The sequence below is a fragment of the Aythya marila genome (assembly GCF_965140915.1).
Source record: "Aythya marila genome assembly, chromosome: 1".
NCBI lineage: Eukaryota > Metazoa > Chordata > Aves > Anseriformes > Anatidae > Aythya > Aythya marila.
The window spans coordinates 119,278,051-119,289,407 of record NC_139042.1 but is presented as its reverse complement, the minus strand read 5'-3'; the positions used below and the strand labels follow the sequence as shown (position 1 = coordinate 119,289,407).

General features: G+C 39.6%; 1 protein-coding gene across 1 annotated transcript in view; it reads left to right on the top strand.

The window, feature by feature from the left end:
• Window positions 1-474: 474 nt before the first annotated feature.
• Window positions 475-11,357, top strand: part of CFAP44 (cilia and flagella associated protein 44) — a gene marked incomplete at both ends in the record, with an annotated part of 43,827 nt that continues 32,944 nt past the window's right edge. The window contains 10 exons of the mRNA XM_082751459.1: window positions 475-488; window positions 927-1,027; window positions 4,914-5,000; window positions 5,442-5,543; window positions 6,242-6,413; window positions 7,438-7,600; window positions 8,659-8,761; window positions 9,084-9,300; window positions 10,131-10,245; window positions 10,755-10,919. Coding sequence (XP_082607585.1) covers window positions 475-488; window positions 927-1,027; window positions 4,914-5,000; window positions 5,442-5,543; window positions 6,242-6,413; window positions 7,438-7,600; window positions 8,659-8,761; window positions 9,084-9,300; window positions 10,131-10,245; window positions 10,755-10,919 — 1,239 coding nt within the window. The remainder of the gene's footprint in view (window positions 489-926; window positions 1,028-4,913; window positions 5,001-5,441; window positions 5,544-6,241; window positions 6,414-7,437; window positions 7,601-8,658; window positions 8,762-9,083; window positions 9,301-10,130; window positions 10,246-10,754; window positions 10,920-11,357) is intronic.

Sequence of the window (11,357 nt, the reverse complement as noted above, 5' to 3'; positions counted from 1 at the left end):
CGGGTCCTCCCCTTCCCGTGCCACCTGTCCCCTCCCTGCCGCCCGCCCCCGCCTCCTCCTCCTCCTCCGCACCTGGGCGGGCAGATACTGGCCTCACAGCTTCAGGAACCGCTTTAAAATATATACATATTACATATACATATAATACGCATATATATTTATATATATATATAGTGTGTAGGTGGTGGTGGCTGACAGCCAACCTCCACAGCGGGAGGTGGCAGGTGGCTGCTCTCCTGGAGCTCAGGTGGAGGCATTTTGCTCCTGGAGATCTGCGTTTGCAGATTTCTTCCCCAGAAGCTACTGTGAGAGGAAATCTGGTGTGGAAGGGCTCCCACCTGTGCCCAGGAGCATTTCAGCCCCATGTGGGAGCTGTGGGATGCAGGGGAGTGTTGGTGTGGTCTTGGCTTCTTAGTGGCTCTCGTAGGGCCATCGTTGGGGTCACATCTTTAGTGGCTGTTGTTTCTGGAGGCAATGGCGAGGATGGGGTTGAGTGCTGAGCTGAACTGTGCCCACAAGGCACTTTGCACAGGTGTGAAATGACTTCCATGGGTTCTGCACCCACACCACGCCAAGCAGCATCCCTCCTGACGGCAGCCATGGGGCAGAACTCAAGCCACCATTATCCATGGGACAAATGGATACGGATGGAGACCTCAATATAGATTTTTGTACGGGCTCTGCTGTCTTCAGAAAGACCGACCACCGTGTGGGAGCAGGTAGGAAGCCAGCTGTAAAGCTCGCCTCATTTCAGCTGCGTTCGTGCATGCGAATACTTCAAGAAATATTTGAAAACGCTGAAAGTTTGGGGAATCAAGTAGGTTTTCCGCTTATTTTTTGAAAAGGCTGCCTGAAAGGTATCTTCCTTTTCCAAAAAAAAAGTCCCAAACCCACACAAACCCCTCTCTAAATCATGGTGGGAGCAGCGCCACCCTCGCCGCCCCCCGAACTACATCTCCCATGGTGCTCCGCGCGCCGCCGGGCCGTTGCCTGGAGACCGCGGACGCCGCGCTGGAGCCGGCCCCAGGTAGGGGGCGGCGGGGCTGGGCCCGTGAGGGGCCCCCCCTGCCCTGTGGGCACCCCCCTGCCATGAAGGGAGCCCCTGGCCCCAAAATCCCGGCATTAAAACACGAGGGGAGCTCTGCAGCTGGCGTGGGCAACCCCCTGCCGCTGAAGAGTGGTGGGCTTTGTTGGTTTTGCCTGTCTGGGTGTGAAGGGGCAGTTAATTTTACTGCCCGCTGCAGCTCGTTTTTATGGTTTTCCCCTAGTTAATGAGTAGCCGCGGTGATACCGCACGCTCCGTGTTTTCCTTTAATAGAAAACCAGTAACTAACCTTTATTCGCAGGGGCAGGCTCTCATAGACTCGGCACGTCTGCTTGCGTGATCGTGCAAAGGGCTGGGTTAGTCGCCGGGCTGGAAATCAAGAGTTTGGTTTGATTTCTCCCATTGCGTAGGAAAATGCTTTGAATATCCGCAACAACAGCCTGGTTCTAAGCAGATCTCTCCCGTCCCCTTCTTTTCTCTCTCTGTTGGGTATCAGAAGAGATAACGAGGCTGTAATAAAGGTGATGTGTCTCAATCCTTCTTTGTAGCCCTGTCCTTGCTGCCTCAGTCTCTAGCTAGTAAATATTTTATATGCTTCACCTTAATTGCTGCAAGAATTGGTGTTGTCTGTTAGTCTCATCTCTCTCAAGTCTCGTATTATAAGAGACAGCACTACTCTATTATGAAAAATGATTTCCTTGGGATTTTGGGTTGATTGCCTGGCACTGACTCTTAATAGTAAATTTTTGGTAATGCAGACACATAGTGACACACCGACGGGACTGGATAGCTAAAGCCTCATATATTTGTGTATATGAACACTTTAAAGATTTTAATTTCTTTTTGAGTGAAGTTAAGATTTGCAAAACTCTGTTTGCACGTGTTCTGTTGTTGGCCCAGTAAACTGCTGATGTGCTGTGATGTGGTCTGAAGGCTAAAAGGAATTCTTAGTTGTTGAATAGTGTGATTTTCATTTAAAAAAAAATAAATAAAGGAAGGAAGAGGCAGAAAAAATTGCTGAGAGGACTATATCTTGAGTTAAACAAGCATGATTTGACAGACAGGGAGAAATCTGACATTTCCAAAGCAGAGCTAGACTTGAGGAAGATGCTTTAGCCTGGGACAGATGAAAAGCATGTAATTCCCCATGGCAGACAACTCTCACGATAGCAGAGCGTTTCAATCCTTAGGTCAGTGTTACCTCCAGGCCAGAAAGACAGCAGTGGCCAGCCCATGAAGCTTATAGTACTGTGCTAAAAGGAGTCAGGACTGGAATCAATACAGGGAAACAGAGTCTTAGGATCAGCTGAGTTCCTTCACGATGAATAAAGGCATAAATGAAACAGTTGCCTGAAAAGAGAGTTCTCTTAATGTCCAAGTTAACTGAGAATTTGTGAAGAAGCTTCTGTGTGTAAGGATTCTGTGTGGCAGCAAAATTACCAATGAGCCCTCTTAGTTTTGAAATAACTGAGAGAACATACCCAAATGAACGTATTTCTCCATTCTGAGGTGATCTACGGCTTTTGAGAACATAGCCAAGAGAACAGCAAAACTTCATTTTCCCTTAAATTGCCTGAGTTCACAGTTTGTCGCACTGGTCACTGAATCAAAGAAAACCTGAATTCACTCCTGAGTGAGTTGTCAGAAAGCAAGGCAGTAGAACTGATATGGATCTGGTACAGCATTCTAAGTCAGTTTGTTGAATTACTAGGATTGGAAGGGGAAAAAATAAAAACGTTGTGGTCAGGCATACGGTATGATTAGGGTTGACAAAAATTTCTGATTACCAGCCTGTTTTTTCCCCACTAGAACTGTCATAGTCGCTTTACTTTCCACTGTCTCGGTTTTCAGTATCAAAAGTCTTATTTCGAGGCTATTTAGGAAAACTTTCTTGTGAAATATATACAGGAAAATAAAATCAGCATTCAGAGAGATGCATGCCTTTGTCACAGTGAACGTGCATGGAAGTTTTCTTGGATCAGTCAATCCATGAAACCCAGAATCTGCAACAAAAGTGGACATCTCTCTCTTGAACCTCCCCACAGTCTTAAAATCAAATTAAATTATTATAATTATTGGCACAGTGTTTGAATGCCGTCACAGTAACATGCACAGTGAACACTGCAGTAGCTTTCTATGACTGGAACCCAGATATCGATGCAGGCAGAAATGTTCAGATCCCCTTTCAGCCTAAAGCATTTTCCAGAGTTGAATTAATTTATAATGAAAGCTACTCCTAGTCTTAATTTTTAGAAGATAAATGATTGCTAATTAGTTACAATAATGTGAAATGTTATAGCACTTTTCTCTATGGATATCAAAACACTTTGCTAAGAAGGGTAAGTGTTATTATCTCATTTTTCACAAGAGATAAGCGAGACAGCCAAAGGTGAAATGGCTGCTGCAAATTGTTCACATCGTTACAGGGTTTGGAGTGAGAATCCAGGTCTCTGAACACTCCACCATATATTTATGCAACTAGTGCGAAACTATTCCTTCAACTGCAATGATACCAGTTCTACTAGCTCACTAAAAACTCCTGAATTTCATTTAAATGTTTGGAGATGTATTGGAATTGTTCTCTTTTGATTTGTTTTCTGAATTTAAAACTTTCTGCATGGCTATTTTCAAGTCTTTCTCGGCATTCCCAAGCGGTAAAAGCTCATTTTAAATCTTAAATGAAATTATGCAGCCAAGTCAGACTTTGGAAAAGCTTCAGAGCCTTCAGATGAAGATTGTGTAGGGTGGGTTGACCATGTAGTGACATGAATAACACATCTGCAATATTTCTTTGCCTTCACTGTCTTTCTGGAGGGTGGCATTATGTTTGGACACTTTGTTTTTCATTAAATACCTGAAAAGACTGAGACACCTCGAAAGATCTTTTTTTCAAATGGCTTCTGACTCAATGCCGGAAACGGGAAATGCATTTTTAGGGACTTTCTCTTGCTATTGAAGTCCAACTCACACGTACAAAGAAATTCACTTTCATTCTGGCTATTCTAAATATTTAGATTTCTTTTCATTCAACTAATGAATTTCCTGAATTCTGATCATATTTTACAGCTTTAGTATTTGTACAAAATTGCTCCCATGTTCATTTTATTTTTTTATTTTTTATTTTTATTTTTGTAATAGAGACCATATTTGAAATCAAAAAGTGAACAAATTTAGAATAAACACAACATTTATCTTCTTTGGCTTCTTTCAGAGAAATTTATATAAATGATCAATGTGCTTGGTTTGTGTTTGAAAAATTCCAATTTTCCCACCCCAGAGGACAGGGGTAACTAGGGAAATTGTAGCACTCTGAAAATAATAGTCTGAAAGCTGAAGAATTGATGGAGGGAGTTAGTTAAGCATTTTTTTTTTTTTTTTAACTGTGTTAATTTTATTAACTCAGTATAGAATGTTTTGAAGAAAGTCTTTTTTTTTTTTTTTTTTTTTTAAGGATTCATCTCTCCTGCTTCTCCATTCAAGATGTCTGATGATTCCAGAATATCTGTCTACTGACATTTTTATGAAGTCTACCAGAAAGGTGGAAGAACAGCTTTGTTCTCTCAGAAACAAATCTCACCCCAGTACCCAAAATAGAAGCCCAAAAATGTGTGAATCTCTCGTTTCCCTTGTTACACAGTATTTAGATGAAAGTCTGTCTGTAGCCATGTACACAGAGCCCAGAGGTTTAAAAACTGAAAAAACGAATTCACCCTGTAAAGTAGGACAACTCCTAGGATTATTCATATTTGTAGTATACAGACAGAGCACAATTATATTTGGGAATCTCAGAGCATTTGAGAGGAAATGAAAATAGTCTACCTGGCAGATGAAGGCAAAAATACTAGAAATTCCTCTTTACTGTCACCAGGTAAAGAAGACATGTCATCTCCAGGTGAACAGGAGGGAGCAGATGAGAAGCCAGCAGAAGGTACACAGGCAGATCCCAGTGGTGTGCGTGAGTATTTTCTGCTGTTACACAGTGATTCCAGTAGTGAACCTACAGCTGCTTCTGTCCAGTGTCTATTTGAGTCCACCCTGCATGTCATCTAACACGCTAGATTTAGATAGCATGGGTAACAGAACCCACTAGCGAGTCTCCTGTGGATCTTTGAAAGATTTTTGATGCTTACGTTGGCATGTTATTTTGGCATTTGTTTGATCTTTCTATTATACCTTTTTCCTGTTATGGGATGTATTTCTTTCCTTCCTCCTCCTAAGTTTTAAAATACAGTTATCAGAAAGCAAGCTTCTGCCTATACTTGATGTTAAACAGCAGGAAGTCCATTTTTTGATAGAAGGGATTTTTTTTTTTTTAATTTTTACTACTATAGAACTGTATTAAATTAGTCAAATTAATTCATACCCAAGAGACAATGATCCCAATTTTCCTTTGCAGAAGAAAGCAGAACTAGTCTTCCAAAGGAGTCACCACCTGCAGAGGAACAGGAGGAAGATGTGGAGGAAGGGGAGGAAGGGGTATCAGACACAGAGAGCATTGGTGGGTACTGCTTTCCACTGAAGAGACATTGGCTTAAACTTAAATATCCCACTGCTTTCTAGTTTTCCTTTGGCTGCTGTTGTTATAAACAGCATCTCAGACTGGTGCCATCATATTGCAGCTGAGTTTCACTGCTCATTTTCTTTGGCTTACCTCATGTACTTCATTTTATTCCTTCCCCTTGCTGGTATCTGACACCTCTGTTGGTTGAGGGAAAAAAAATAGATAAGATTAAAAGCTTGCAAAATAGGTAATAGGAATTCAGTCTGAGGTATCTAACTTGAATGCACTTTTATCAAGTATGCATTTTCTGGAACAATTATATCTTATGGTGGTCTGCTGTATGTGAAAAAAGCAGAATATGTGCTTTTACTAATTTTCTATGATTATGTACATTCAGTAGCTGCTGAAAAGAGATATTTGCAATACTATTTGGTTTCTAAAGCAGAGACCTAAGCACCAAAGAAAGCTGAACTACTTCAGTATTAAAAGCAATGTTTTTAAAACATTCTCAATCTTTTTTTTCCTGAAAGTTCTTCAGATTTGATTATTTACAGTGAAGTCTTTAAAAGCTGGAGTGAGGGCTTGCTATAGGCTGTTCAGGACAGGTTGTCACTAAGACAAAATGCCCCCATTTTTAGCTATGCTGATCTATGCCGAGTATAAATTTTCTTTATATTCCCACTTTTGACATGCAGCAGATGATTTGGAAGAAGAAGATAGTACTGAAGTAGCCCCGGAGGCAGAAAAAGGCCCTGAGAAGATAGAAAAGAAAATATCGGAAACTTTCTTCTATAACAGTGAAGATGTACATTCACGGCCATTTGTCACTGAAGACTCTGGGATACCAATTAACCTTCTTACTCTTGAGTATCCTTTCTGTTGAGTAAAATTGTGCAGATTTAAAGCTAAGGATTTCTTAATATGTGTTTTTAAAATTGTATAATATGGAGTACCTGTGTGGTGTTCGTAGGATACCTTTGGTTGAAACAGTTAGGAATCCTGACCAGTCATGGTCCTGGATGAGTTTAATCTTCAACGTTGTCTAGACCTCATAAATATTACTTATTAGGCATAATTATTACTTTAGTAAGTAATACCATAGGACTAGATCAGTCAAGGTAATGTGATTAGGCAGAGAACTAGGGTAAGAATATCCCCAGCAAAGCTCTGCCTTTATATACTGTTGTTCCCCAAGCAGCTGGGGTGAGTACACAGCTGTGTACCTCGTATTTCTTCACAGAACTGCTAAGGAAGAAGTGCAGAAGAAACTATGTAGATTTGTAGCTTGCTGCTCAAAAGACCTAAGCTGGTGGAATGAAGGAAGTGATGCCAATCAATTGAGAGCTATAATAAGTTCTTTGCTAGGTACAGTCAAATTGGATATGATATGTGACTTTCGCAAGTGTTGGTGGGTTTCTCTGCAGACACAGAGAAGTTGCTGTTGAAGACTGGATTTCCCCTTCTCTACATCTGCCTGTAGACATCAAAGAAGTGAGCCTGAGTAGCTCCTTGGTTTGAAATCTCAACTGTACAATAGTTACGAGTAATCTGATGCACATTTCTTATACTTCGTTTGAAAATGGATTGCTGAACTGTTAGAATATGAATTCCTTACAGCCCCAAAGAGTCCAGCAGAGGCAAGAAGTGTACCCTGTAATGGAGATGGAAGGATGGATCACAGGTTTTAGAAGGTCTACACTTCTGCCTTCCCCTCAGTTATAGAGACTTGATATAGTTTACCTTCACTGTATATTGAAGAAAACTATTGCCATCAGCCTTTTAGTCACCAGGCTAAGTATTCGTCTCAGTGTTGATTTAAGCATTTCTGTCCACTTAGTAAGCTTTTCTAGAAAGCCAGTGTCAAAGCTTTTTCTTATTACATTCTTCTCAGACATTCTTTTGGATATGACTGCAAAAGAAGCGTAAACCTGATGGCGATGGACAGCCAAACACTGCTATATATAGCAGGCAACCAGGTAGTGCTCCTGGACCTGAGAACTGAATCTCAAAGTTATCTCCGGAGCAGCAGTGGAGGTGGAATTGGGTTTATAACGGTATGGCTTTTTTTTTTTTTTCTTTTCTTGTTTTAGGATGCTAGTCCCTCTCTATAAAGTGGCATGGTCTCTTGGTTGCTTGATGGAATATTCTGTAGTTGCACATATACATAGGAAAATGGTATGGATTAAAGGGATGTGTGGACCATGCATTGCAAGCTACTCAGCCTGTCAGTATGATTGGCAGAGCACAAATATCTGTGTACCTGTCTCAGGCCCAGGTACCTTAAAGGACTGACATGTGCCAGCTAGGATTCATTTTAGCCCCTATTGCATTCATATTTTCTTATTTTAATATTTTGGCTCATCAACTTTTTTTGTTGAACACTTGAACTTCTCCTGTTCACAGCTGATACTAACTTAGTGTCTTGCCTGCAGTTGAAATTTAGAAAATTAAGTACCTAGATAAATGAAGAGAAGAAGTATCTTGTTTCACTCCAGTAAAACTCCATTGAAAAGCCTGAGTCTCAAACGTTGTCTCTGGTTTTGTGGCACGTTTCCCTGTGAACAGCTCTGCCATCTCTCAGTTGTATTCCATGTGTGCATGTAGTATTCCATATGAGCAAGGCTTTCAGGATACCAGCCTCAGATTGTTCTGCTCCATTGTAAGCAGCCTTTCATGGAGAATTAAGGTACATCTGTCTATCTTCAGAACAAAATTCAGGATGGCTTTTCTGCAGCTTTCCACATAGATGGCTGCTGGCCCAAATGATGCACATGGTATAATCAGCCGGTGGGTTGAGTGAGGTAGAAATAGCAAAAGGATGTATAATAAAGGAGATTATTGTACAGTTTCACAATTCATCATGATTCTGCAGTATATGCACAATAATTCCATTTTGTGTGCATAATGGTTTTACCGTTGTGTTTGTATAGTAACTTGATTCTGGTATTGAGCAATAGATTGGCAGTTGTTCAGGACAAACATACAGAAAAATGCAACCTAGTACTTAAAGCAATATCTTTTGACTAATGTGTGAGCAAATACAATGACTTAACTGTCAGAATAAAGACAAAGATGTCATTACAACATGCAACAGGACTTTTGTTTTTTCAAGGCACACCCTACTAAGCAGTACTTCGCAGTAGGAGAAAAAGGAGAGAAACCAAACCTCATCGTCTACGACTATCCTTCACTGAGGCCCTACAGAATACTACGAGGTAGTGTAATAAGAACTATTTTCATTTTACGCAAATGGGCCAGTGTTTATAGATCCCAGCAGATGGAGTAGTGGTCCACTTTAAGTTTAGAAAGAATTACAACCCTTTTGTACTTCCCAGCAGAATAGGAAACACTGGTTTCCAGCTTTTTCATTATTGGACTGGAGAAAGCCTTTATTCAGTAGAAATAGCCAACTGAGAACTATTAAGTAGTAGGAAAAAAAAAACTGCAGTGAACATTGAGCTCCTTTTAAACATATTTTCCTATTGTTTTTTCCTCTTTTCCATGCATGTGTGGATTGGGGCTTGTATGTTTCTTCAGGTGGAACAGAGAAAGCCTATGTTTTTGGCGATTTCAACCGTGCTGGCACTTTGTTGGCCAGTATTGGAAGCAGCCCTGACTACATGTTGACTATCTGGGACTGGAAACAAGAAAAGATTGTGTTAAGGTCAAAAGCTTTTTCACAGGATGTTTACAGGGTCACATTTTCTCCTGATAATGAGGAACAGCTAACTACAGTGGGAGTAGGACACATCAGGTAGGTTTGCCAATTATGATTAATACGTATCAACTCTAAAGTCATAATATCTAGATGGTGACTAGCAGGAATGTATTGTTAGCAAACGTGCACCAGCAGTGAATGTTATTTTACCTATTGCGATTACAAAAACAAGAAAGTTCTTTAAGCCACTGATACCACTAAAAACTCGCAATGAACTTTATGAAAGATATACTTCCACACACTGCCTCCTTTGGTAAATTCATAGATTCTTTTCTAATAAAAAAATAAATGAGAGCTTCAAACTTTATCATAGATCTTCAAAGCTATTCCTATTTATAAAATAAATAAAATATATATTCCTATTTATAAAATAAATAGGAATAGCTTTGAAGATCTATGATAAAAGTTTTTGCTCACTGAGATTTTACAGTCATGCCCCAGTTCATGGTGGCACTTGTATGAAATTTAGCAAGGGACTTAGTCCCTTGGATTTACAAAGTTGAACATCATACAGTGGAGATAGCAAGGCTATAATAGATGTTATTATAATTACATGTATTGGTTGTATAAGGAAGGATATAGCTATGGGTGTTACACTTACTTATTTTAAATAACAGCGTAGTCTTCATTCTATCCATGCCAAATCCTCCTCCCATGTTTTTCATAGAGGTAGGATATGGAAGTTTGTGAGGTTACAAAGTTTTATATCTCATTTTAAAAAGAAAAACCCAAGGTCTCCTGTGAAAAAGAATAATAAATGAACATAATAAAATGGAATGCCTGGTAAGATTATAATAATGTCTGAGAGAGTAAAGAGCATGTCTAAGAAGCCTTGCATCAGAGAAGAATGTGTTTTCTATACTCAGGTTCTGGAAGATGGCTCTCACATTCAGTGGTCTCAAGTTGCAAGGAGCTTTGGGCAGGTTTGGAAAAACATCAGTGACTGACATTATAGGGTATGTGGAGCTACCTGATGGGAAGGTAAGTCAGAACAAGTTTAATTGATTTTGTGTTCCCTCTCAGGTTTTGATATAAAGTCTACTGAGTTAGTTGGAGAATTACTATTTGCTTCTAAGTGATATGAATTAGACCCTCAGTGTACTGCTCTGATAAGCTAATATTGACATTAATTTGCCAAAGAAAATGCTTGCATTGTAATAATTGAAAAGTACGGTTAATATTGTAGTTCCCAGACAAAAGATCTCTGTTGGCTTAGAGCTGGGGCTTCTCTAATGGGGTAGTGAAAACCTTAATGAACAGAAATAAAAAGTGTGTTAGCCCTAATCTCAACCATTTCAGTGCATGTAAATGATATCATATTCCTAAAAAGGTGAATCGTGTCTCCCTTTACACCTTCTCTTGGAAATATCTGTACATTGCTATGTACATGCTTTCGTACAAGGAAGCCACAAATGTTAATCATATTTTTGCATATATTTCTGTATGATTAAGTGCAGGTGCTTAAGTGCTTCTCTTCCTTTGCATTGAAGGTTATTTCAGGGGCTGAGTGGGGCAACTTGCTGCTTTGGGAAGGGGGCCTCATCAAAGTAGAGCTCTGTCGAGCTGGACACAAGACTTGTCACAGTGGCCCTATCACCCAGTTAGTTTTGGATGAAGGAGAACTTACCACTGTTGGGCAAGATGGCTTCATTCGGGTGAGTTCTTTTGCTCTGCCTTTAGGTGTGCACATTTTTGGTCAGGAGGTGGAGCTCATTTATAGGGGCATTTTTGCATTACAGTTGCTTTATGAGAATGTATTCTGTTCTTAAAAAAAAAAAGTCAGACATATCTCCAATGTAAATATTTGATTCAAGTATTGTTTACACAACATTTTCTGTTTCACAGTGGTTAAAAAAAATCACCTTCTACTAAAATAAATCAAAATAATATTTATTGATTATCTAAAAGCTTTGGTCTTCCCTGCATTCTAACACTTTTTTTTTCATATGTTGTTTTGGTTAATCTTTATAATTTTCAGACCTAGTAATACATTGGTGTTATTTTAAATTATAAACTATGGCAATACTTGAAATAAATTTTCTGATTATTTTAGTGCTGAGGTTATTAAAGTTATTAGTTAATTTCTATTTCGT